Source organism: Cryptotermes secundus, unplaced genomic scaffold (assembly GCF_002891405.2).
Source record: "Cryptotermes secundus unplaced genomic scaffold, Csec_1.0 scaffold1016, whole genome shotgun sequence".
Lineage (NCBI taxonomy): Eukaryota > Metazoa > Arthropoda > Insecta > Blattodea > Kalotermitidae > Cryptotermes > Cryptotermes secundus.
The window spans coordinates 510,522-538,335 of record NW_019724759.1 but is presented as its reverse complement, the minus strand read 5'-3'; the positions used below and the strand labels follow the sequence as shown (position 1 = coordinate 538,335).

Below are 27,814 nucleotides of genomic sequence, written 5' to 3'. Positions count from 1 at the left end.
CCCCAGGGGTAAAGTCGCAAGGTTGTGAAGCTGACCACTCACCTCCAGCAGTGGCAAGGTCAAGGAAATGTGGATCTATACGTCCACTTCCCCATAAGCCTTCATGGTGTAGCCCTTAATTAATTAAGCACAGGGGGAAACCTTATCTTTACCATTTTCTTCTCCAAAAATTTCATTTGTAATTCTATCCTTGTTCTTCCTTCAGTACTTCTAAAAAATTTCATATCCATTATTTAGATTTTGCTTTTGTTTCTCTTTGTAAGGGTCCATATTTCAGCCTTATGTTACTGTTTATTTAAAATATACTTCCTAAATTGTTTTCTGATCTTTCTGTTCCATAATATTTTTTCTATAACTTGATCATCTTCAGCATTTCAGTATTTTGTATTCCGCTGATATCTCCAGTGTGGTTTTCCTTCTGAATCAGTTTCATTCCAAAATTTCTACTGTGAAGAGTAAATCAGGCTAGCTTCAGTTTTAGCTTGTTTTGATTTTGACTGTTTCATGTTGACAAACCAATTAAAAAACTACATATGAATCAGTTTTAAACATCACAGTCATTCAATACTACTGTTCACATATTTAATTTCACTAATAAAGATTGCATGAATTTCCTGGTAAATTTCATAGTGGTCTACACATCTGCTTGTACATGAAAGCAATTCAGTCATTGAACTTCTACTGGACTACACAGTGTCATATCTGAGAGGTACTGATCTACAGAAAAGAGATGTATACTGAAGTTGGAGGGAAAATGCTCATTACAGGTAATCTTATCTTCAGGACAAACAGTTAAGGGATTGCACAATGGAAACAAATTATAAGCTTTTCAGGTACTTTAATTACAGTACAGCCATCAAATACACTACAATCCAAATGCAGGAAACTTTGCCTGCTTAGGTTCTTGAATATCCACCAGGAAATAAATTGCTCCGGAAACACCTGTTGAAGAAGACAGCATACAGTTTCTTCCACATGGAATAAATACTGAGCAGGAAAGCAGTTTAATTTAATACATGCAAAATTCTATATTTATGCAAGATCTGGCAATTAAGATCATGGACTCTAATAAATTAATGTACGTACCCTTCGTCTCTTTTTACCTTTAACACGTCACACCACTATGATGGCATGTGTGGGTATGGCACATGTAGTGCTACACTGTTTACAAAGTTAAAATCTGGCTGCCGTCTAAAGAGCAGAAGGAGGAAGCAAGTGTCTCTGAAATGTTGGTACCTGCTACCAAACTACATAGTGTCACACCGCAAAAGACTGTTATCTTAGGACGTTACATGTAGTTAAGTCTGTTAGTTAATACTGCAGCTGAAACAGGAAACATAATTTTTCGTACCTTCAAACAGTGATAATGGTCTGTCAGGTGAAAGATGCTGCTGTTTCCCATAAGACATGCACCATTCTGTGAATTTGCAGGTTCGATAAAGATGTTTGAAATCCTGCAGATGTAATTGTAAATTTAGTATTTACTTATTATTTGGACGTTTATATAAAGTATTTTGGAACTCTTCGCATGAAAAGTGCTTGAAACAAAACATGCTAATAATTCACAAGTTATTGCCCTCTAAGCAGACTTTACAATTTATGGGATACCAATGAAGGAATCATCTCAGAGTGGTGGAAGAAATTTTTCTTGTCTTGTCTTACCCCAGTTAGCTGATAAAGCACAAGGAATGTGTATGCATTTCCAGCTACTCCATGGCAAATGCTGTAACCCTTTGTAAGTAACCCCCGTCTCCACACTACATCACCACACTTCAGTGCTGTTTGGAGGTACTGATCATGGCCAAACACCTGGTGCAGAAAAAATAACATGTAAATGTAAGAAATCTGTCAGTTTCCCTACAGAAGCCTGACTTTACGACACAAGTAGAGATCATTATTGACTTACTGTCACCAATTCTTGCTGCGAATACAAAAGTCTGGGAAATGAAAGAAATCATATACAACACAGCAAATTCGTGCATGTTAATGCTTGAAATTGTGTTGCTATGGTAACCTGAAATATAAACATTTCCCAGCATTCATAAAACTTATTTTTCTAAGTTTTAGGATGGTGGCAGCTCCTGAACAAGTGGCTGTATGCATCAATATGCACCATCATTTGCTCACGATTTTTAAATGGGAGGAAATGTTTATAGAATTCTACATGTACATCATCACATGTCCTCTTGTGAGGGGTGATCATAAAACAGTACAAACTTCCTAGCAACTTTCCTTGTAAGCCTCAGCAAACAGGAACACAACGCCAGGGGCTCCGTGACACCACTGTACCAGTTTGTCAGTGTTGTTGCCCAGTGATGAAGGGAAGCGAATTCCTTGCAGATAGTCAATTGTTGGGCGAACCAAATTATTGAGCTCATTGAGCAAATTAGTATGCATCAATATGCACCATCATTTGCTCACGATTTTTAAATGGGAGGAAATGTTTATAGAATTCTACATGTACATCATCACATGTCCTCTTGTGAGGGGTGATCATAAAACAGTACAAACTTCCTAGCAACTTTCCTTGTAAGCCTCAGCAAACAGGAACACAACGCCAGGGGCTCCGTGACACCACTGTACCAGTTTGTCAGTGTTGTTGCCCAGTGATGAAGGGAAGTTATTAGAAGGGAAGCGAATTCCTTGCAGATAGTCAATTGTTGGGCGAACCAAATTATTGAGCTCGGATTCAGTCATGTAGTCCTTGGCCTGCACACAATATAAACACCATCAGGTTATAAAACATTCTGACTTCAACAGGACCCCATTTCTCTATGTGAAGTTCTATTGTATATATAAATTTATATGTCCCTCAGATCTGAGGAGCGTTCTGTGTAAGTCTGGTGGTGATCTGTGGATTATTGGACATGTAGGAGAAACCACTTGTATGGTAACAATGAAACATACAGTGGGATAATGCAAGTTGCCACGATGCAGTACAGACCACAAGTTCTGCACATAGCCAATATGCAATCACACTTTGAAATAGTTCTCTCAAATCTTATTGTTGCACCAGAGATGCTACATTTGCATTTATATAAAATAAACAGAAATGCATAATGTACTTGTAGTACAATTTAATGCAGAGACAAATATTATTTTAGTTTTAAAAAAGGGTCCCATGAAAAACATTTCTTTCGAAAGGTAAAGTTGCCCTTGTGCTTAATTAATAAAATATGGCATTAAGATGTATTGAGGAGCAGAGGTATAGCCCCTCCATTCTTGACCTCAACACTAGATGGAGGTGAGTGGTCAGTTTATGCCCTGGCTGCTTCGCTCCTGAGGAAAGAGCCCCTGGTACTTACTGGATATGAAGCTGGGTGGGCCTGAGCCGGTCCAGACACTGTGGAGTAGAGAAAAATCTCTTACCCCTGCTGGGAATTGAACCCCAGCTATCCAGTCTGTAGCTCATCTCTATACTGACTCAGCTATCCTGGCTACACCTTTTGTTTTTAAACTATATCTAAAATGATTTATATATATTGTGACATGTTGCGCAATGGAGGACCCCTCCCCCCCGCCGGCAGTGACATGGCAGCTCTGGCCATGGTGACGTAGCCCCCCTGGGCTACGCGGCACCACTTCCTACTGTGACGAGGCACGCAACGTGTGGTGACGTAACACGGTGTGAGGCAACAGCGGTGCGATTACGTAACAGGCAAGCGCTGCGACTATATAAGGGAAATACACAGCCGCCGCAGGAGTTAACTTGTAGCCGTCCCCGGAGGGAGTTAAAGTGTATCAGCGGCCAAAGAGGAAATGTGGCCGTCGCCGAGTTCAGTTGTCGCAGTTAGTTAAAGGTGTATCAGTCGCCGAAGACAGTTCTCCAGTGAGCAGTGAACGAGTAAAAGTGTGATAATCAGTGACAGTTTGTGATAACTGAGAATTAATTGGGAGTGTGTAACACAGTGACACTTGTATAGCTCCCGTACTGTGAAACATGTAGACTACTGACAATAGAGTGAATTGAATACTGCGAATAGGGTTATAAAGTGTGAAACCCCGCAACTTTGTTATAATTAATTGTAGCCGAGATTTGTAGGTTGTTAAATAAACCAATTAACAATCTCTACGGTGTATTCAGTAACGAAACACGTTACAATATATAACCTATAATATTTTATGTAATTGTGTAACATACGGCCTTGATAATGATCCTTGGATTGAACTGTGGAATGAAATGACAGTTCTATCAAAGTACAATACAACAAAATGATTTCAAATCTGAAAATAACTTCACAGGTGCCTGGTTATGTAACTGTAATGGTAATCGTTACAAGAAAGGAGACAAAGTGTACAGTTCCTCTATCCAGTTTCAGTGCTTTACAAGGTCATGGGAAAGATTTCTATTTTAGGCCGGTTTTACCTTAAGTAACATGTAGAGGATTCCTGCTATGCCATGTGCACCTCCCAGGTAATATTTCCCATGCCACATGTACATGAGAGGTACATTTCTGCCCTCCTGTTTAGCAAGATTTTGTCCTGAGCGGAGGACTGCTGTCACCACCTAAGATGATATCAATAATGAAACTACAGAAAAAAGTTCCATGGATCAACCCCTTCCACATCTATCTTGGGCTGTTACATTTCCCCCTATTTCCCTCTATTCCCATACATTCATCTAGATATTCTGTTCACACAGATGTTGGTAGTGGTGACAAACATTTCTGGGTGATTGATAAGACCAGAAGGGGCTGGATACAGCAATAAGCAGAGTTTAGAAAGCCTCCAGAATCATCATTCTCACCATCCCCAGAACTTCTTTCCATGGCCTTAGCATATCTGCAGTAACACTTAAAGGTTTTATTCAAGGCCATAAGCAGCAGTTACATAATACTCCCCAAACATTTCAGTTATAAACATCTTCTCATTTCATTTCATACTAAAAACTTCTGCACTCAATACAGAATTATTAAATACCCCATTAATTTCATATTAGACTTATAAATTTTGATAAAAATGCCACGAAAACAACATAACTTTAGACCATTGGGCACAATGAAGGCTGTCAGTTTACTTGATGTCAATTAAAAGAATAACTCTTAACAGACAGGGTTGCAAAAGATTGTCCCACATTAAATATATTGCATTTACATTTAAAGTATTGGAAAACTCTTAAACTTACCGTAGATAGAGGTTCATTAATTTATAGAACTCACACATTCTACATTACATATGTATATTCATTCATTACTATAAGAAAATAATGAATATACAAGGTGTCCCAGGAGGAATGGACCAAACTTCGGGAGGGTGTTCCTTATGATAAAGTATGTCGATATAACCCAAAACACCTATGTCCAAAGTTGAACGGTTACGGAGATAATGGCCAGAGAAGTGTCAAACTTTGACAGGTGTTACACGCTTGTTGATTACAAAATACATATTAAAACTGGCAGGAATATGTGGATTCTGTAATGTTAATAATGTACGTAACATCAAACTAACTTGTGAGTGACGTGAAGCCATAAAATTGAAGTACGAAATACTCGCTCGCCATGTCATAATTGTCCTTAGGGTTTCCAAGCACTATACATGACACATGAATGGCAAACGCTGACGTAACGTGCTGACTGCGCGTTCTGGTATGAGCCAACTACATAAGCACGGCTAGGGTGAATCATCGCACTCAAGGACAAACACAGATAAGGCCTCTCAGCTGAGAGGTACAGTGCGTGGACCTGCCAGAAGACCACACTTCTCTTGGACCATTATCTCCGTAACCGTTCAACTTTGGACATAGGTGTTTTGGGTTATATCGGCATACTTTAACATAAGGAACACCCTCCCGAAGTTTGGTCCATTCCTCCTGGGACACCTTGTATACAATAAATTTACAGATAGCACTATCTACCTCCCTCTGTGAATTCTTTCTGAATGGTAGGGTATGCTTTCTCAGGTTTAGTAGATAATCATATATGAGAAACCATGTTTACAGCAAATTTATGAAGTACTCAAATACTGGTGTCTGCACATCTCTGTTCTCTCAGCATTAATACTATAAAGTGAAAGCTGTGGGTCAGCTGTTGTAATGTCGTTCATTAGTCATACTGTGTAGTTCTATTTTTACCTTCAGTTACTGATGTAACTGTATCCTAAGCATGTACCAAATTCAGTAAAAAACATGTAATTCACAAACATTTAAATTATATTTTTATATCCTTATATTATTTATTGTTGTATAAAAGATGGCTGACAATGATAGTTCAGTGTCTCACCTGTTGCATACTTTCAGAATCTATACTGTCTCTTCCAAGACATTTGTTTATGTACAAAAGGGCAAACAAGTAACCTGTTCGTCCATACAATATCTCATCAGGCAGATCTGAGTTCACATTTAATACTTGTGGCAACATCTTTTTCAACCTAAAAGGGAACAGGACAGTGAAATGAAACATTATATTCAGTTTGACTCTGTAATGCTTCAGATTAAATACTATAATATAAAAATGCAAAAAAGTTATAAATTTCATAAAATTATAAAGCAAATATTATTATGGAACAGAGAGATCTCAAAACAATGCCAGACAACAATCCATAAAGTACATATTAAACTGATCTTAACATGGAAGGCTGTAATATGGGCCCTTACAGAGAGAAACAAATCAAAACCCAAGCAATGGCTGTGTGTATGTAGACAACTGGTTCATAGATGGAGGTAAGGTTGTCGGCCTTACGCACTGGCCAGTCGCCCTTTACCCCTTCCTGGTATTCAAGAGGCTGAGTCAACCCCAGGGCCATAGTGCAGCTGGAAGAATTAGGTCAAATGAAAAATCCAATGACCTCATTGGGAATAGAACCTGCGACCTTCCAGTCTGTAGCACAGTGCCTCAATCAACTATACTACTGTGAGCCCCAAGTTTTAAGAAATAATGAAGGAAAAAGAAGGGGTACAATCAGAAATAACATTTTTTGGGAAAAAGTTGGAATCCAGAACACCATAATGTTAATTTTATGCTGTCCTAATTTGATCAGTTTTACTGGAGAAAAATTACAAAACTGAGAGAAGAATCTTCCACCACAAATACTTTCAGGATTCACTGCAAAATCAATCAAACGTAAGTTACATATTACATTATTTTCAATCACATAGCTTTCATTGTTTGTCTCCTGCATTGCAAGGTAACTCAGTAAAGTTATATGAGCCTAACAAGCAAGCTTGCTCAAATGACAATGCTTTTCACTTATATTTGGGAGGTGCCTGGTTTGAATATTGACCAGGACACTGATTATTCTGAGGGATTTCATAATTTCCCTCAGTCCCTCCACATGAATGCTGGGCCACAATCACTTTCTTCCATATCCTTTTCAATTCAATGCATGCTACCCATTTCATCATTTGATGCTGCATATTCCAAGCTCTGAAACTGCTACATGAACAAGTAAAATGAAACAAAACACATGTTCCATTACAGTTAAATAACATATAACAGATCATAATATACCTGTCAATGCAATGCTGTGATTTTGCCTCTGCACCCTGTGTATGATATAGGACAGCACCAATCGCCAGAGGACCTGCATCTCCATTCAAATAACTTACACGATGATTCTTGAGCTTTGAAAGCACTCTCTCTGCCATATCCAGTGCCCTCTGGAAAACAACAGTTCATGTAACCACTGCTTCCTGACCTTTCTTCTAAGCTGCATACATGAAACTCCTTGGAATCTTACTTTTGCATATGTGGAGCTGTTGAGTCTCTTACTCAGCAGCAAGTACAGAAGGGCTATTCCAGATGTTCCAGTGTAGACTGAATAATCATGGCTGTTGCTCTCATGCAGTTGGGTTTCAAGTTCTGATAACAGTTTATTTACAGCAAACTGCAGTTTCTCTTGAAACTTTGGAAGTATCTGTGGAAGTAATGTAAATGAGCATTAAATAACCTAGGAGCTACTTTATATGGCTGCATACTTGTTTCGCATAAAAATAATTTGGTTGAAGACAAAACTCTTCATAAACATCTCAAATTCTATAAATTTGGTTGTTTTTGTTTTCCTCATACAAACACGTTCACAGCCACTGGAATTTTACATGTTATACTATGCATTTTCCCATAAAAACTGGATTCTGAATGTACCACATTTACAAAAACAACAAAAAAAGAAAATAGACTTGAAAGGATTCTGACGATGGTGTATACTGTACGTCTTCTGGCTTATTTTGGACTTCATCCATTGTCTGGTATGTAAAAGACAAAAGACCACGACGTTTCGGAGACTGGATCTGTCTCCATCTTCAGGTGGGTAGGGAAGGATAAAACCTACTCAGTTGGGCCCGTTAGAAAGAGCTGGTCTGAATGTGCAAAGCTCTCTACAATCATTATACATTTCCATTCTTTTATTCTTCAATACTCTGTGCTTAAAATTTATTTGCATTTCAGTGACATCTACAGGAGAAAATTATATTTACATATACAAGAACAACAGCCTGCCATGCCATCTGATAATATTAGCACTAGCACACATTAAACATCAATCTGTCAGGTGATGGGATTGGGAGTGAATGTATTGAGTCATGTGTGTGAATGTGGGTGAGACAAGTTAATGTCCCAAATATAGCACATTCTAGGCATTCTGTGATCCCATAAAACTGCACCTGCCTGGCTTGGTTAGCTCAGATGGACTTGAACCACAATGTGCACTGTAACCTGTTCTTGAAATGCAGTTTTATTTATTATCCAAGTGATGCTACTAAATGTAACAGAATCAGTGGTGACAATACACTAATTTATAGTCAATGCCACAGTTCCAAATACAATACCAGCTCCAAATCACATCTGCGATACCGCAGTGTCCACGATGTTGGTTCCTCTCACATTGAGGAATGTGATTATGTAGTATATACTGGTGTTAAGGATCCTGACTCCAGTCTTTAAAAATTTAAAATATGAAATTTTGAGGTGTACACAGCATATCTTTATTCAGTTGAGGGTTATCTTTTTTGAGTTCCGAATGTTTCTGCTCTTCATGCAGCTTTAACTACAAACCTTTCCATTTGTCAAATCAAAACATCCGTTCTCTCTGTGTGGCACAAAATCATCGTACGGATTATCAAATGCTCTACTATCTGCCATTTATTAATTAAATATCGCAACAAATCAATAGTTCTCAACACTTCAAATTTATTGACATTTAACCCGCTTCAAAAGTATGTATATCGACCATGATAACCACCGGTAACCACCAGCAAAGATGTACAGCGATAGATATGAACTTACTGCGCAGGTCATACATGAAATGTCTCTTTTCAAATCTCTGTCATGTTTTAGATCCGAAATAATTACTGATACAAGTATAATTCAATTTCTTATTATTTCCAGTAGCAAATTACTACCATTCCTTGCAATTTCTTGTTATGTTGAGTGTCAGAGTATGCGTGATCCATGAAATATCCCATTGGTTACTTACGAATTTTCCTTGCACTTTTCCGTATTCAAAACGAAGGAGGGACGAACGACTGTTTCCGTTAAATCAGACACTGAAAGCTCATAAAACTCTAATGATTTCCACCAAATATTCGTCGTAATTTGGATATATTTAGATTTAAGGTGGGCAATGTGTTAGGTCGGTAAATATGTAACTTAAACAAAGAATTAGGGGAAGTATTCATATTGCTTACTGTCCTACTGCACAAACTTTGGTCGTAAAAACCTTGTTTTTTATGTCTTTCAGGCAATGTACATTTCAAAATGCAATTTTGTTGATGGGTTTTCGTGCTGTATTTGATTACAGACTGGCAGAGAATTAAATCGTACCAGAGGCGAATTTTTGTTGCATATTACTGTAAATAATTAGTTTGTAAAGGTAAGGGTAGTAGTAGTAGTGGTATCAGTATTCTTCGAAATGATTTTGTCAAAGTTGAACTTTGGGACATAACCTCAAAATCACTCAAAATTTCGTTTCATACGAAAGCTATATTGAACATTTCAAAAAGCATGTGGCCAACATACATTTTAATTTAACCGTACCATATTACCAACAATGTGGCACTACAACCTTACAGTTTCAGTGTCAATCATGTTATTACCAATTGTACAAAATTATGAAGTACTAATTTTGGATTGCCTCCAGTGGTACAATGCTCGTAAGTTTCATGAAACTCAGCTGCTTGAGGAATTTAATGACACAGTGTTTATATACCATTCTATTCCATTACAATTTGTTATCTGGTTGAATCGGGACACCAAGAGATCGTGGTGACATAAGGCTATTTTCCTTCCATAAGAAAGACGTAACGATTTACCCTGTGCTGAAAAACCAAGCTGTATTGATGTATGGGGAAGACTCGACAGAACTCAACACAACGTTAACCTTTCCAGGAGATGGGGCTGAGTGGTAAATTGCTTTTATCTTGTTATACACTGGATAAGTGGCTGGAAAGGAATTAAAAGTTAAACAAAATTTAAATTAGATTCTGTTCTTAATTACCAGTAGGGAACATCATTATAGGCTTCCAGCTTGCATTCAGAAGCCTTGAAAGCTTTGCATAATTTCCATGCCATTTTATGATTGGATTCTTTCTTTCAAAGAATATATAAGTATACCAAATTTTGTAGTCTTGCTATATAGATTTAATGATACTATATTTTCACCGATTTGGGGGCAGATGGTGTTTGCCTCCTTACATGCAATTAATTTTTTAGTACATTATACAGAACACATGCAAGGCACAACATTTGAATATACTTTCCACATAAGTTTTTAGCTATCATGATACTCTACCTGATCTTAGAGCTAATCAACAATACAGATTCTGCTCTGTAAGTTACATTACAGACAAGGCTAAATAAGCAATGTTAACAGGCATGCATGCATAGAACCTATTTTTTATCTTGCTTAGTACACAGTGTAAAAACGTTTTATATATATGAGATCTGTGCTTTGTTATGTTTCCATAGGCCCATTAGCAGCCTACTAGAGTTACCACTGGAACTAAAAACCTCCTCACAAAAAACAAAGATCCAGCAACATAAAAATAACTGGAACCATCAGACAACATGTTCAAAGGGATTTCCTCCTGCAATGCCTCCGATTAATTTGTAATTTTGAATATTGTTAAAATTGTAATATGAATGTTTGAATTTTAAGTTAAAATGTAATGTTTGTATAGAATTAAGTAGGATCTGACACACCGAAGGTTAACCAACAAATTCCGTACTAGCATTGTAGTTTATGTAACCTGTGAACAGTTGTGTATTCCTCAAGATTTCTTCATGATGGCCTACATGGGCCAAAGTATGTTGTGAACTTAACAATACAAACCATTTGTTAACGTGATGGCACCAACTCTATTTATACTTCTATTAGAGATATATTTTGCACCAAATTACTTTTACTGCTACTTCAAATTCAATCAGATTTCATACAGCAGTAAGAACACTATCTTACAAGATGTGATACTGTGCTCGTGTTAAAGTCTACTATTGTTTTGGAGGAACATAATGTTCATGGACAAAGAGAAAGCCAAGCATGGGAAAAGCGGTATGGACATATGGTAGGGAGTCCTGAGTGAACCAAATGGGCCAAGGATGAATGAAAGAATCATTGCGCTTAAATGGTCTGTTTTTGCCACAGCTGACAGATGGGAAATAGAGTGGCACAAGTCACCACTGGGAGGCACTGGTGTGCCAGTAGAGCATGAGGGGCTGCAGACACAGAATGCCCCTCTAATTCTTTGCCAGGTGGGGGTCCCATTTCATAAACATCCATATCCATTAAAAGCAGACAAGTGAAAATATAATATTGCCTATTGCAGATCAGAATGTCATATATAAACACTACTGAGCAATTTCAAATGAGGCATTTCTGTTCACTTCTACGAGTATATCTGAACAAAGTGGGTTGCCTTAACCATTTGCTCCAAGTGTCATTCTAGGAAAGTCATTGTCTGGTTGTTGGGCTGCAATGTCTGTCTAATGTGCAAAGTTTCACTATAGACAAATAAACAGTCAGGGTCATGAATAAGTTTGCAGCCAACTTGAAACTGATATACAGTCTGAGATTTTAGGTTGTTATGCCAGTATCAGAATTATGGTGTTGCAGGATGTAACAAGTAATTAGGGAATTGGATACCAACATTCGAAACACCCAGCTACCAAATGTTATGGTGCCACATTTCAGACCATGAACGTACATATCAAGTAACTACAGGGCAGGGATTTTTCAGTTTCAGTTTATTTGTCACACAATTCCAATTACTCTGTCGTTCAATATAAAGAAAACCACTGTTGGAATACATAATAATATCAGAACAGAAGAAATAAAAGCAGTATTTTAATTTAGTACATGCCCCACTAAAATGCACTAAGAACTACAAGAAAATACTGCACTACCACTCTTCTTTGCATTCAGCAATGACATTAGCTTCAATATTACAAAGCCACATTTTTTAGTCTAAGACGTAGCATCAAATTAGATTGTATACAGAAGGAAATAATATACAATAGGAAATGATTTATTTCTAAGATAATACTAAAAACAAAATAAGGCTGCATATGTTCAATATAAATTCCAGCTGAAATATTTTACTTGGGAGTCTCAGAAACCAAAAATGTGACTATAGCAAGTTAACCCTTTCACTTCCATTTCCAAGGCTGTTTATTTACCACTTATTCCTACAGACTGCCATAAGGGACCAAGGTACAATAGTACAAACAAAATATCTTTCAGAATACACTCTGAGCATGCAGTTCTTTTCTGGCAATAAGACAGTGCAGCTAACATTCTGATTCCTTGGATATACATGTAGATTGTTGGCTACTCCTTTCTTTACCATAAAATACTATGAAGTGCTAGTGTACTGCAAAAAGAAATCTGGACAGGTATGACAGCAATACAATAAAACTACATTAATCAAAATACCAACATCTCTAGCAAGTCATGTCTTTAATGAGTAATAATTTTTGGGTCATCTGCCATCCCAAAGTAAACTTAGACCATACATTTGCCAAAATTTGCTGTTCTAAATGTTATTTATATTTATGGTTTTGCTGCCGAGTGTGAGCAGCCACACATTATGGGCACCAGCCTGGATATAACCTTGGGAATGGGCATATCCCGGTCTCCTTAATCATAACACAAACAGTAATATGGGACAATCTACAGTCTGATTTAACATATACTGTAAAGGTAAAAGGTAAAGCTATCCCTTGTGGAAGCCCACAGGGTAGTGTGATGTCAAGGCTCCCACATTTTCTACACAACTGGCTCACAGATGGTGGTGAGGATGTCAGCCTCATGCACCGGCTGGCTGCCTTTTACCCTCAGGAAGATTCCTTGTACTCATTTCTGCTACAGGCTGAGTTGAACCCAGGGACACAGTGAGGGTGGAAGGATTGACTAAAAAATGTGGGAGCCTCAACATCCCACAACCTTATGGGTCTCCCAGGCCCATTACAGGAATAGCTAACATATACTGTATATGAATAAAATAAAGAGTAATGGAACATGAGATAATCTAAAGAAAATGATATGTCAAAGGAACACAAAATCACAAATTCGATGTATGGTAATGATCAAATTCCGTTCGCAACATCAGAAAATAAGACAGTGATAACTACTGAGTGAAATAAACAGAGCTGCTTGTAAATTTTCAGAAATAAAAATTATAGGAATGGAAACATAAAGAAAACAGTGGACACAAATGAAAATAGGTAGTATATATGGTTATATTACAGAATGCATATCCAAAATTAAGAAACCTAATTACTTACATGGAAATATGCAATAAAGATGGCACATGTATGCATGCAACTGAGTAAATGGAATAATGAATACAAGTTTTAAAAATAAAATACATTATATTATGACTATATAATGCAACATATAAGCCACACATTTTGGAAATGAAACTTAGTTTAGGAGGAGGAAGAGGGGTTTGCGGGGAAGTCAACATAGGAGCTCTACATATGAGATTTCTTAGATCATTGCTAAGAGTTACTTTAAAAGACAGCATACCAAATAAAAAAAATTAAGAATCTGCTGCAAACTTATAATATGGTGGAAATAAAGAAACAAGGCAATATGCTACAAAAATTAATGTACTTATATAAACCCAAATGACAGGGAGGCATCTCAGGACCAACACATAAGGCAAGATCAGTTTTACAACTTCTGAACATTGGAATGGATCTGTACCACTCAATCCTAGCACTATAAGAGGACAGAATGGCAGAAATAACTATGACAATTAAGATAATTACCAAGAATTCAATATTTAACAATCCACTGCCTGTAAATGTAGGACAAAGTACACAAGCAATCTATTACATTACAACTTCCATACAAAAGCTATGTGATGCCATATTTTTTTATTCTGAACGTGTTACCCAAGATTTCTCCATCATCTGCAAGGAGGATATGAGAATAACTAAGGTCTGCAACATGTCAAAGGACACTTGGAATGCAGAGAGAAATTGCTTTGTTTTAAATGGCAAATATAGGCCAATTTACATGGGATGGGCAACATAATTACAAATTCTGCAAAATGCAAACTGAAGAAGAGGACAGAATTGTAAGTTCTGCTCCATGTTAGTAGGCTTTACTGTAGTACTGTCATTACAGCCCCAAGAAAACAGTCCTATTTACCATCTAACTTCAATAATTTTGCTTAGAAGGTGACAATATATAAAGACAAGGAAAAATTATGCATATGAAGAAACATCAAATATTCTGTCTTAAGTGTCATTACTGTACTAGGGTTTGAGAGCACAGTCACTGTGCTGGTCTGAATAAAAATAATTCCAAAGTGTTTGTAACGTAAGAGTCTTCCTCCAGGAGCACCGTTCTTGTAAGTAAATATGATTTAATTCTGGTGTGAATGTTCATAAATGGGCTATGCACACCCGCACTTGACATCAAGAGGTAAAAAGAATGTACTATTTCACGTACAACTAAGGTGCTCAAAAGTAAATTACAGCAGTTTAAATTAATAATTTATATACAGTTCTTCAAATAATGTAATCCAGCTCGTAGCGGCAATACTGATTCTTGGGATCATTAAGTATCCTAGGGTAACCAGCAACCAATGCATCTTGTCCACCAATATACAGAGAATTATAGATCTTCCAATATACGTCACGTACTTTCCTTGCAGGATGGAAAAGACCCTGCAACAATATTAAAACAACAAAGTAAAAGATGACATTACTTCAGTTCAACTGAAGGTCTATCATTATTGGTGTAAAATACATTCCACATGAATGCAATGGCTGAATTGAGTAAATGGATTATTCTCTCATAAAAGAATTTCAATGTTCTGATCAACTAATACAATACATAAAAATATATGAACTCACCTGTAACACATACTGTAGTATTTTATTTGGTCCCAAAGCAACACGAAGGCCTTCAATTGAGTCCATGAAAGCTTGCACAAGATGTGGCGATGTCTCAAATATATTAGGCCACACATGGTTCAGCAAATGTATGAGAGCATCCTCACAACCAAATCCATACACACCCAGAGCCATGTGTTTGATGGCCGCACAAGCAGTCTGCCTGTGGACAAGGTCTCTGAAAGAAATACAACACAGTGCTATGTCATATTGTTAAAATATTCCACTGCTGTGTGGACTTCAAAAACTGAGAAATCTTGCTGTTGAACTAAGAGATGCATTAACAAGTACTTTCTGATGCTACATAGTCTAAGATATTGACAGTGTTAACTAACCCCCTCTCCTCTCCCACAAACCAAGAAGTTCCTACTACAGGAGACTTTACGTTACCATCTTTGTGGATTCAAGCAGTTAGTGTTTTATGACCCCAACTGATGTGTCCATCAAGTATAGCTTCTTCCTCTCTAAGTAATCTGCTTTTACACATTCCCTCCTCACCAAAGAACCAGTTTCCTGTAATTAACTATTTTATGTACAAAACTGCAGCTATCTTAAAACATCTAAACATGTTATCATTAATTGATCTGAAGCCTTCTTAAAGACTATACCATGAACTCCTCTCCATCAGCTGTGTGAAGGAGTTCCATTCAAACTTTCAGAGACTACCTCCATCATCAGGGATGAAGCTGAGGAGTGGCGTGGACAAATACTGCACTTACAACCGAAGAGTATGTGCTTGGATCCCAGTATCTGTCCAATTGTGGACTGCCAGACAAACACTGGGCATACTCAGTCCATGTTGCTTAACCTGGGCACTCACTGATCATTCAATCTGACGATTCAACAAGGGAGGACCATCAGAAAAACATCAAATGACAACAACAGAGCATTTCCAGCATCTGCCATAACCCTGCTAAGTTTTTTAAATTACAGAATTTCTGGACACTGTTCACCATCTTGCATTCTGCAAGAATTCTTCAGAATATGGGATGATAAGCAAAGTTCAGAAACACAGTGAACCTGAGTGTAACATATCATCAGCAGCCTTTAGAATTGACCTGGATTTTCAATATGTTAGGCAAAAGATGGATGGTTCTACTTTCAGTCTACATCTTCATGGCCCAATGTGATGAAACGAACATCCAATTCTTTTGCCTGAAAGGCTCAACGGTTTGTGGAAGTCCTAAAATGATCACAATGTATAATGAAGCCGTCATTCAAGGGTTAAAGTTTTGCATTCCTCCTTGATCAGGTTCCCTCAACATACAACTAAAATCCATTTTGTGTACCATTATGAAGAAAATGTTTATTGCAACAGAGATCCCACTTCATACATACCTGTCCATGAGGGCATCTTCTAACAGTGGTGTAACAGCATAAATGTAATCCTTGCCCATTTCCCCAATGTATTCAAACAAAAATGATAAGGACTTCAGAACACCATTCTGAACATTCAGTTCTGGAACTCTATATTCATTCATAAGGGCTGGCAAAACTGTGAATGGGGAGCATGTCTCAGCTACAATAGCAATGGCCACAGTTGTGCATACACGATTCTGACGCTCCTGAACCTTTAAGTTATTCAGCAGTGTAGCCAGTACATCATGTGGACTAAACAGAGAGAGAAGAAAAATTAAGTTCATACACACAATTTGCAATTGATTTAAATCATATTGTTTCATGGAAATAGCATCACATATAATCATATCAGTTTTCTAATTGCTAGCAGTTAAATGTCAGCATTTTAGCAGTATGATGCAAAATAACCAGTCACAGAAATGCTTACTCACCCTATAGCTTTGGCAATGTAACCAAATGTGTTGACTGTAGCTCTTCGTATGGCCTTTTTGTGAGCTTTCAACAACTCAAGAAGTTCAAAACATATTCTCATCCACTCTCGAGCAGATACATATTCTGGACCTCTGTCGGCAATACGACCAACCAAATCTATACAGTTTTCTTGGACCTAAACAAGAGATTAACAATCAAGCATCTTCTCAAAACATCATGGGTCCTTCTACCAGTTCAGAAGTGAATTATTGATCTTTAGCAAAGGCATCAGAATGGTCAACAATCCACAATTTGGTGCATGAAAAATACATAGACTGCAGTTTATTCCAAAGAGAGATATAATCTACTTCAAATTCAGTGACTTCTTACCCTCAAGATACCAAACACACTTGATTTCATATTTACAGAATCCAAATAGATACAGAGCCTGCTGGTATACATAACCATGTTATGACCATAAACAGAGGCACAAGAAGTGAGACAACTGACAAAACAAAACACAAAATTTGTCTGGGGGGGGGGTGACAGAATGAATCAATTTATGATACTTCATGTCCACACAATAAATGTCACAAGTGCAGAATGTTTATATGATGAAGCATATAACAATATAATCGAGCTAGTTAGAAAATAATAATAATAATAAAAAAAAAAAATGAACTAAAAACTGCAGCAGAACTGACTTATTGAAACATTTGTCAGACTGAATGACGTTCCAGTGTCATTGTGTCAAGGTTTAACTTAGGTGAGCATCCACATGAAAAAATATATCTTGCCTTTTCATGCCTGTTCTTGAGAATAGGCGTCAGTCGTGGAAGAAGATCCTTGATGGGTGGTGTCATTTTTGTCATGCCAATGACATTCACAATGGCTTTGAGTGCCCCAAGAATGCTACCCAGAACTTCTGGATACTCTTCACCCAAGTATTCATACAACACAACACCCAAGTGCCCCATAAGTTTTTCCTGAAACAGTAAATTCAGTAATTAAATTGCTTCAAACAGACTTTCTATATTAACAAGTATCTGCTGAAGTACGCAACCTCACCTCTTGACAGGTCTTCATGACGACAGCTATCCTTGATATGAGGTCAGCAGCTTGCTGACGAACTTTGGCTGACTTGTTGTTGAGTCGCCACAGGATGGTACCACAGATCTGAGGCAAGTATGGTTTCACGCGTTTTCCTAACTGATTGACGATTGTACCAAAACCATTCAGCATCACAACATCCTAAAAATACATCAGTTAAGGCTATTAAAAACAGCATTTAAGGACAACTTGGGTAGGAGTTCAGGACTATGAATGCAATACGGCTAGAAAAAGACACTGATGCTTCTCCCTCTCCCCAATATATCACATCATATCAAAGTCCATGAGGTAAAGAGTCATGATCAAGAAACATCCAGCAATTCATGGACTCCATTACCATGTTCACAAAAGCCAGTCCCCATCCTAAGGCAGTCAGTTCTTCATAATGGAAGCAGAGTGTCTCTGAAATGCTGGAAATGCAATTAATAATGGCACAGCCGATCTCCCAAGGAGATTTCACTTTTTTTTTTTTGCACCTGACAGTGGAAATTTGTATTATTCATTTTAATTATAAGATGCTGCTGCAAAAGTTTGTGACATGCCTACCACTCCATTTTCTTCAGCCTTTACAGGCTTCCACATCCAAATATTACAAGCTGAAAATACAGTGCAATATGGAAATAACAGTTTGTTTCACTGCCAGTACAATTGTTTCCCTCCTCCACAGGATGTTTTAATACTGTGTGTTTCCACAGCATGTTTTAGCATAAATGTGGACATGACATAATAAGTACGAATTCTACAAGAATAATGTAATGAGGTGGTCTTATTTCTTGTCAGGGCTCAGACTCCTTGTTTACCTCAGTTGTCTGTTCTTGGAATGCATACAGGATACCATCAATAAGCTGCTCTTCAAGACGAGAGTCTATGTCAGCTGCTCCAAGGTTCCCCATGATTTTCTCAATGGTTTCCATCACCATTTTACGGTACTGTTCATTTTCATCCTTCAGATCATCAACCACACGGTTGATAATCTCAGAAGCACCAACTTTATTGGCAATCTCCACAGTTGTATCCACAAGCTGTAACAAACATTAACACTTAAGCATTCTTGATGTTTGACCATCATAATTTGCACAGAGAATGTGCAGGAATGATCTTAGGTAGAGAGATATCACATTAAACAACGGTATATGTTCTGGAAGACGGAAAGTTTCTTACACTAAATGTGGGTTATTACCAAATCAAAATTCAATAAATATGGAAAAATAATACACTGTTTACATCATTCTTTGCTTGGGACCAGAAAATATATGTGCTAAATTCAGGATTTTACTAAATAGGACAACATTAATCACGATTTCAGTGTACCAAGAGCTGTTCTCAACTGCACTAACCCATATTTTTCTGCTTCAAATAGGAACACTCCCAGAAATGAAGATAACCCTACATAACTTCTTTACCAGTGACCAGTAACCCAAATTCAAGTTTCTGGTTCTGAAAGTTTGATGTTTGCAGTGTAACCAAGATTTGCATGCAAGAAAACTGCCTACATGAAAATAACTAAAGCAGAAAGTAATATTTTGAATTCAAATTTGGAAGAACATAATTCAGAGCAATCTTATCTTATGCTTGCATGAATATAGTAAGATAATATTCTTGTTTTGAGTTAAACAAAATTCTGAACACTCTCACAAAAATGACATCAGAGCAAGAATAAATTATTAAACATCTGCACATAAAATAGATGAAAATGTCTGCTAAATATGACATATCGACTTGAAATTCCAAAATTACTTGTCTGTAGTTTCTGCGATCCAGTGCCATTCGATGATTCCAGAAGTGTTTGAAGAAGTGTGGAAGGATCTCATCCTTTATGTACTGTGACTCCACACCATCAGTTCCACAGCACTGTTTCACCACCTTCAATACAATCTTCTTCATTTCCTCGTCAGGAGACTGGAATTCTCGGATCAAAATCAACATCACTTCTCTGGTATAGTAGTTTGCATATTCAGCATCCATTAAAGGAATCAAATAACCAATGGCTTTCAAGAAGGCAGCAAGCCCCTGGAAACAAATGCAAAGCGAGCATTAATTACAGATCATGACAGAACCTACAAAATTTCTCTAATCCTCTGATACGCCACATGCAGTGTGCTCAAACCAGTCACTGTACGTTCTAATATAGTACAATGCAGAGATTGAGAAGTGTTTAAATTGTTTTAGTAAACCAGTAGACAAAACAATTATTTAGCATTACAGTAAATATACAGTTAGCAAAACAATGTTTTTTACTGAAAAAAGTAATTTACTTTACAAGATTGAACCTTTAAATTAGATATTAAAATTTTGCATACTCCTTACTTTTTAACCTATCTGAAAGAAAAAGTCAGCTGAATAGATTAAAGATTGTTTAAAAGGATACAGACTGACTCTGATGTTCCAGTTCACTCTCAAGCAGGGACATTAGGATAACTATACTGCGAAATGCTGTGGCAGTTAACTCTATAAACTTAACACTGTAATGAGAAATACAAGGGACACACACCCCACCTACATAAGCTATGTACAAACAAACACAGCACGAACACCACAACCCGAAAATAGCATGAGGAAAGTGAGGGCGTACATTCTTGAATATGACAACATGCAATAATATCATGTAAATATACTGACATGTGAGCCCATGGAGTGCAGCAATTTCGATCAATTAATGGTTGCCCGATGATGGCCATTTCAAAATAAAACGTGTTTGCATTACAGACGGTTGGTGGAGGGAATACGATAGTAGACATGAGACTTTTCTCCATGGCCTTAGTGCAGTAACAAATACTAGTAACCTGAATTATAAAAACAGCATTTTCAAGATGATTATGCGAGTATCAGTCTTCTCACACCCTCAGAACCTCACCTTTCCTCTGTGTGTTCTTATACCCTTCCATAAAGGTTTCAGAACAGAATCAAAACTCTCAATTCCGTATGGAGTTGCGGCTTCTGCCAGAGCTGCAATAGCCAAGGCCGTGATTGTTCGCACTTTCTGCTGCTCATCGACCAAACCTGGACAAAACAAATATGAAACATGTTAACTATACAGGTATACCTTACGAGTATGTTGGATTCTTCACTAAGGATTTATGTCAGTGACACTGCATTCAGACAAGGAGTACAGTTTTTAAAAAAATAACAACTTTAAGAACTCCACACAACACACATAATTCCCTCTCTTCACACAGCTTTTCCTTGCGAAGAGACTGTTTAATACAATGCAGTTTTGGTGGATATTATACGTACAAAATACACTTGACTTATGAGATTGTGGCTGACTGAATGTCAGTTTAGGCAACAGCATAAAATCATATAATTAAAATATGTGATATATTTATGTGATGGCTATTAAAATTAGTATCTGCCTTAATTTATACTTATTACATTTAAATATGGAGCAGAATGTTGCCTTACCATGTTCTATAATTTCGACAAGACTCTTGAGATGAGGGAGAATTGCACATCCCATCAAGATTGCAATCTGCTGCACAATCTTGATTCCTGTATGCCTGGCCTGCCATGACTTTTTGCTGCGACACACAGCTTTTAAGAAAGGAAGCAGCGAGGGAATACCCAAAGCGGACGCTACAACTGCAAATGCTCTAGCTGTTGTGTTACGGACATACTCATCAATATTGTCAATATCTGGTCTCATTGTTGAAATCATGGTTGCCAAGCCAGCAGCTTTAGCCAAGTTAGAGATGATTTCACGACCTTCCACTCGAGCATAGTAGTCTTCATCAATAAGCAGCGGCTCAATCACGACCAGAATCTAGAAAAACAAATGGTACTGAAATCTTGCAAATAAAAATAATTAAATATACCCTTTCTAAGACACATCACACATTATACATATTCAGTTTCTCTGATAGTGTATACTATGAATTATCAATAAATTCTTACTTTACTTTTGCACTCATTGGTTCAAGCTTTCTCTTTTTCTAAATGTTATTATGTGCCCTTTGTCAAACTCTCATTAGTTTTTGTCTCTATAAATAACATGGTAGGCCTTCAAGGTCTGATGCAAAAACAAAATGTAACATCAAAGCAAGACCCAGGAAAATTTTCTGATGCCTACTTTGTTTAAACACTTCAAACTCTGTCTATACAGAGCAGCATAAATTGCAAAATTACATTTTTATGCATAATTTTCAAGTTTCTAGAGTTATCTTCTTCCTGAGGTTTATGTTCTTCTGAAGCCTTGCAAAGGAGAGCAGTATACAAAAGAAGTATATAACAAGATACCAAGAAGGGTAAGGTAATGTAAATGAAAAAGGCATGTGGGCTGACTTAGAACAAGACAGTTTGGCTAGATACTGGGAGACATCAAGAAGGATGGGAAGACTGGGTAGGAAACTGTAAATGCAGAACTATGGGAAGAGACTTTTAGTCCACTGACTCGTATAAAGTAGAAATTATGGTAAAGTAAAAAAGTAAGTAAAGCTATCCCTGTAGCAGGCCGTGAAGGCCCATAGGGTTGTGAGACGTTAAGGGTCCCACATTATCTAGACAATCGGCTCAAAGATGGCGGTAAGGTTGTCAGCCTTACGCACCTTACTCCCCAGGAAAATTATTTAATTAATTCCTGGTACTCATTTCTGTTAGAGGCTGAGTAAACCCCAGGGCCTAGTGCAGCTGGAAGGATTAGGTAAACTGAAAAAAATCCAATGACCTCATCGGGATTTGAACCCGTGACCTTCCAGCTTGTAGCCTAGCCCCTCAACCACTACGCTACAGTGTGCCACAGAAATTACGGTAGGAAGAGGAAATAGATTTCTCTTGTTTTCACTACCAGAATTAACAAAACTGTTGACGTACATAAGGTCCAGTATACAATTTTATACATATATGTTTATGACCCATCAGTATAAATCCAAAGCATTACAATGCCCAACATATGATGCAGCCTCTCACCTTGTGAACATAGGGTCTCACTAAATCATCTAGTTTGTACAGAATGCGATCGATAACTTTCACCAGAAGATGTCTCTCCTGATCTTCCAGAGTTGGTGACATCAGCAATGGCAGTATCTGATTAAAAAGTGGTCCCGCTCCAAACTCACGCGCTTTATCTGTGATCTGCCGAAGGGCAGCTTTGCGCATTGGTGGTGTTCCATTCTTTATCTTCAGCAGCAGTTTCATTATCTTGCGTTCCTTTTGCTCCTCAGGGCTCAAGCTCTCTTCATCTACTTCAACCTAAATATAAAAGAGGATGTAATGATTTACAGTAAAAACACTGTTTACGGTTTCTTTGGGAAGTAGCAGGTCTGAACACTGAGCCGAGGGAAATCTTAAATGCAGGAAATTTTAACACTGAGATTTACTTGGGATCACCGAAAAAAAANNNAAAACACACACACACACAATGGGGGGGGGGGAGAAGAAACCAATGAAGATCACGTATAGATTTGACTGTATACAATGATAAAGAAAACCATCTGAACCTTCAATCCTATTTACATTCATCATTACAATGTTCCTATTCTGTCTTACCAAGCAGTTAGCACAGTGGTACTACTCTAGACTTGCATTCAGGGGGTGCTTGGTTCAAATCTCAAGTGGGAAACTATCTATTCTTAGGTTTTACATGCTTTTTCCTCAGCCATACAGGCAAATGCCAGGACAGCACGTTTATTTAGGTCATGACCGTTTCCTTCCAAATTCTTTCCAACTCATCATTCATCTACCTTCCTACCATATAACACTATACAGTCTAACTACTGACAGTGTTGTGAATTATCTCCTACAAAGTATGTTCTGAAATACTAGAGGAATATAATGCTTAAAACCTTCAAATTCTCATATTACAATTGTTACTGTAACAATGTGCAAACAAAACAAAAAGTGAATTATAACAAATAAGCAAAATGTCTCACCAACAACTTATCAAAGTACTGTGCATCTTCTGGCTTCATGAATGGAAGGTTTCCTTTTGGCTGATTGTCCATATACTTTGCTGATTTGTCTTCCTGTTGGATGAAGAATCCAGCTGGTGTACCAGCAATAGGCGTCGGTGTAGCCGTTAGCTTTCGTGCTGGGGTACGAATGGGAATATAACCTGTAACATAAAGTTATAATTAACATCCAATTTACCAATACTCCTCTGAAATGTAGGACCCTCATGCAAACATTCATTACATTACTCTATGTGAACTACATGGCATTAAAACAAGAGGAAACCATGCAAGAAACCAGCTGAAAAACGTGACAAGATGAGCTTAGCTTCTGTTGGTTTCTTTCTTGGCTTACCCTTCAAAATCCTGAATATGAAGATGACGTGTTCTTCTGAAAAGTCAGGCTATCCCTGAATTATATGGAATTACAAGCCAAAGATTGTACTCTTCACAGCAACTGTTGTGAGAATCTCAAATCCAACAATGCCAGGTTATGTTTAACATGAAACATGCTGCACTTCTACTGTTATCTCATCGCTTATAATTACCATTCTAATGGTTTGCTTGACCTTTTGATCCTCTACAGAATCACTAGCAACTGCAAATCTTACCTGCAGGTGGCGTGAGGACTTTGTAACCTGGAGGAAACATAGCATCAAGCTCATCATCTGAAAGTGGACGGTTCCTCTCATCAATCTCTCGTTCCCAGCGATAAGCCTGCAGCTGTTCTGGAGTCATTGTAGCAAGGTGTCCTGAAACATAAAAAATGAACAGATTCCAGTAAATGATACTTTATATACTAAAACTTCAATTTAAACATGTAAATTACAAAGCCAAGGAGTCTGGTGTAATAGTAATGGTTTAGATTTGTATTCTGAAGGCACTCGGCTCGAATCTTGGCTGAGATACTGACATCCTAACTGAGGTTTTTCATGTCTTCTTCAGCCCCTCCAAACTGGGATAGTACCTCACTTAGGTCATAAATATTTCCTCCCAAATCCTTGCTAATTCATTAGTGATCCTAGCTTGACATTACATAGTCTACATACTGACGCTGTTACAAAAACATTTACAGCATTAACATTAATGTTTGTTAACTCTTCATAAAATGGGCTTCAAAATTTAGCTTCAGGACATCCCTTCAACAAACAAACTTATAACTGTATAAACTGCTGTGTTTTCCACAGAGAATCAACGTACTACATGATACATCTCAGAAGACAGAACTCTTCATTCATAAGCACTGCTGTGAGAACCTCAATTATACAAATTTCAATGAATATACTGTTACGTGTAGACCCATTACTAGGTAGTGCCCATGAAACAAACAGGTTCCCATGGCAAGAAGTCCATGTGTAACAACAGAGGAACTGTTGAAAACAGCGTTTTCTGCGCGGTCTGTGCCAAGATGTTATAATCGAGACAAGTTTAGAAGTCAGTCAGCTGTAGAGGAGTATGTAAACCTAATCCTTCCAGGAACACTATGGGCCTGGGGTCGATTCAGCCTCTAACAGAAATGAGTACCAGGAATATTCTTGGGAGTAAAGGGTGGCTGGCAGGTAAGGCTGACAACCTTACCACCATCTATGAGCCGACTGTCTAGAAAATGTGGGAACCTCAACATCTCACAACTCTATGGGCCTCCAAGGCCTGGTACCTTTACTTTTACAGGAGTATGTGAAAAGAAGACTCAGTTGGTACAGTTGAAAGCCAGCAGACAACAAAGCGAGCGCAGAAGCTGAAAAATCTCCATTGTTAGAAGCCGTTACCAGGAGATAAATGGTAAAGACACTGCATACTGAAAAGACTTAGTACATACTGGAGTGATCTGTAAAGTGTGGAGATCAGTGATGGCACTATAATTAAGTGTAGTCACGAGTCATGCATTAAAGTGGTCAACAAATCCAACCTCTAATCCTAACCCCGTTTCTAGTCATTCATATACGTGACAATATTACAAGCAGGGCACACAATAACATGCAGCATGGTACAATAATGTTGAAAACATCTTGTAAAGACGCAGTCTTGCAATATGATGCACTGGACCGCGTTATTTCCCTTACAGTGAGTATCTCTTACCTGGGGTTGGTGTAGCCATTGCCATTGCCTTTGTTCCAGTGGGTGTAACTCCACTTGGTGTCATAATTGACGGTGTGGCATGAGGGGTTCCATGAGGGGTGCCGTGAGGGGTGTGAGGTGTCCCTGGAGTTTGTGGAGTCATTGCACCTGGTGTCATCTGACTTGATGGAGTCTCATCCCATCGACTGCGTCGCTTGCTGGCAGAAGGAGTAGGCGTCTCTTGAATCAAGTCTCCAGCACCAGTTCGATCTGTTCTGGGAGTTTCTGCCCAACCACTGCTATGGCCAGGTGTTTCTTTATGGGGAAAAGAACAAAAATACACATTTAAACTTCTGAAATAAACAACAATCCAATTGATTCAGTCACTTCAAATTGTTCTATACAGTACACCATAAAAGGGTTTAATAGTAAGAATTAACTCACCTTCTCCCCTTACTTACTAACTTACTTACACCTTAGGTGGGGGTTGTGTCTGTCCATCTCTCTATGACTTAGTAGCAGGAACCAAACAGGAGAGATCTTTTCTAAAATTCGGCACTTGACAGCATTCATAAAATACTGTCATGCAATTCTAATTTTTAACTCTCCTTGCCTATTACAAAACCCAGTTTACATGTGGTCAAAGTGGGTATTTTCATTTACACCACAAACCCTTATTCGATTTTGCTCAATTCAATATAAGATACCTTCACGTAATATTAGGTGGCCATTTTCTTCAGACATTCAACTACAAAGTCTACTTTATATAAGATCTTGAATAACTGTTTTTATATATGTCATAAGCTGTTATTCATATTTTGGTGATATTTCACACAAAAGGTCTTTGCATAATATTAGCTAGTCATTCTGATTTGTAGTCATACTGACAGGTTACAAAGCCTACTTTACATAAAGGCATGAACAAACTTTTCCACATTTCCCACACACCACCTACCACATTTTGATGAACAACCCTTAAAAGAATTAAATAAATTTTCCTAAGAGATATCACCAAAAACTGTCCCATTTCAGGGTTTCTTTTAACAGAAAATGCATATAAAATACCTCTCTCTGTTTTGGGTGTTTCATCCCATCTGTTTCTCCTGCTAGACGCTCCTTTGTCATGACCTGGAGTTTCCCTTCCCGGTGTGGCATGACCAGGAGTGGCATGACCTGGGGTGGCATCCCACATCCGAGTGCTCTGACCTGGTGTGGCTCCTGGAGTTTCGCCTCCCTTGCCATGCCCTGGGGTTTCATCCCAGCGTGTTGATGCAGGGGTAGCCTATGAAAGAGGTTTTAAGAAACAATACAATATAACACTGCTTTGGTAAAAGGAGATACAATCTAACAAGAATTCTTTTCCATTGTGTATGAACAGCCTTGCCATGCCCTGGGGTTTCATCCCAGCGTGTTGATGCAGGGGTAGCCTATGAAAGAGGTTTTAAGAAACAATACAATATAACACTGCTTTGGTAAAAGGAGATACAATCTAACAAGAATTCTTTTCCATTGTGTATGAACAGCCTTGCCATGCCCTGGGGTTTCATCCCAGCGTGTTGATGCAGGGGTAGCCTATGAAAGAGGTTTTAAGAAACAATACAATATAACACTGCTTTGGTAAAAGGAGATACAATCTAACAAGAATTCTTTTCCATTGTG

The 27,814-nt window shown here is 37.9% G+C and overlaps 2 protein-coding genes and 1 long non-coding RNA gene across 7 annotated transcripts in view; 1 reads left to right on the top strand and 2 right to left on the bottom strand.

The window, feature by feature from the left end:
• Window positions 1–500: 500 nt before the first annotated feature.
• LOC111863010 (lanC-like protein 2) lies at window positions 501–9,205 on the bottom strand. 3 transcript variants are annotated; one of them, XM_023848935.2, is made up of 10 exons: window positions 8,988–9,204; window positions 7,675–7,851; window positions 7,446–7,594; window positions 6,219–6,366; window positions 4,367–4,507; window positions 2,584–2,709; window positions 2,233–2,289; window positions 1,663–1,809; window positions 1,352–1,454; window positions 501–942 (listed from the first exon to the last, which is right to left on the bottom strand). In XM_023848935.2, exons 1-10 carry the CDS (start codon window positions 9,072–9,074, stop codon window positions 866–868), a joined length of 1,212 nt encoding a protein of 403 aa, XP_023704703.1. In that variant the 5' UTR covers window positions 9,075–9,204; the 3' UTR covers window positions 501–865. The 3 variants fall into 3 exon arrangements, with proteins under 3 accessions (XP_023704703.1, XP_023704705.1, XP_023704706.1); XM_023848937.2 differs by lacking the exon at window positions 4,367–4,507 and having other exon boundaries at window positions 8,988–9,205; XM_023848938.2 differs by lacking the exons at window positions 2,233–2,289; window positions 2,584–2,709.
• Window positions 9,206–9,439: 234 nt separating this feature from the next.
• On the top strand, window positions 9,440–13,625 carry LOC111862974. Of its 2 annotated transcripts, XR_002842521.2 has the most exons (3): window positions 9,440–9,804; window positions 10,189–10,335; window positions 10,899–13,625. It is a non-coding gene; the product is annotated as an uncharacterized LOC111862974 (long non-coding RNA). The 2 variants fall into 2 exon arrangements; XR_004512859.1 differs by lacking the exon at window positions 9,440–9,804 and having other exon boundaries at window positions 9,820–10,335.
• The window catches only part of LOC111862970 (splicing factor 3B subunit 1), a 29,263-nt gene continuing 13,605 nt past the window's right edge, over window positions 12,157–27,814 (bottom strand). For both annotated transcript variants that reach the window (XM_023848862.1, XM_023848863.2), the window contains 15 exons: window positions 27,221–27,437; window positions 26,177–26,470; window positions 24,709–24,849; window positions 24,080–24,261; window positions 23,118–23,399; window positions 21,618–21,975; window positions 21,070–21,215; window positions 19,953–20,225; window positions 19,016–19,237; window positions 18,174–18,356; window positions 17,903–18,091; window positions 17,126–17,301; window positions 16,674–16,946; window positions 15,297–15,513; window positions 12,157–15,107 (listed from right to left, as the gene is read on the bottom strand). In XM_023848862.1, coding sequence (XP_023704630.1) covers window positions 14,949–15,107; window positions 15,297–15,513; window positions 16,674–16,946; window positions 17,126–17,301; window positions 17,903–18,091; window positions 18,174–18,356; window positions 19,016–19,237; window positions 19,953–20,225; window positions 21,070–21,215; window positions 21,618–21,975; window positions 23,118–23,399; window positions 24,080–24,261; window positions 24,709–24,849; window positions 26,177–26,470; window positions 27,221–27,437 — 3,312 coding nt within the window. In that variant the 3' untranslated portion in view covers window positions 12,157–14,948. The remainder of the gene's footprint in view (window positions 15,108–15,296; window positions 15,514–16,673; window positions 16,947–17,125; window positions 17,302–17,902; window positions 18,092–18,173; window positions 18,357–19,015; window positions 19,238–19,952; window positions 20,226–21,069; window positions 21,216–21,617; window positions 21,976–23,117; window positions 23,400–24,079; window positions 24,262–24,708; window positions 24,850–26,176; window positions 26,471–27,220; window positions 27,438–27,814) is intronic.

Excerpts from the sequence above, each read along its gene's own strand:
- LOC111863010 (XM_023848935.2), bottom strand. The coding sequence starts at position 9,074 with ATGGCAGATAGTAGAGCATTTGATAATCCGTACGATGATTTTGTGCCA. Across the intron at positions 7,595-7,674 it reads ACAGCTCCACATATGCAAAA|AGGGCACTGGATATGGCAGA; the intron begins GTAAGATTCCAA and ends GTTGTTTTCCAG. Across the intron at positions 1,455-1,662 it reads TGCTTTATCAGCTAACTGGG|GATTTCAAACATCTTTATCG; the intron begins GTAAGACAAGAC and ends TTACATCTGCAG.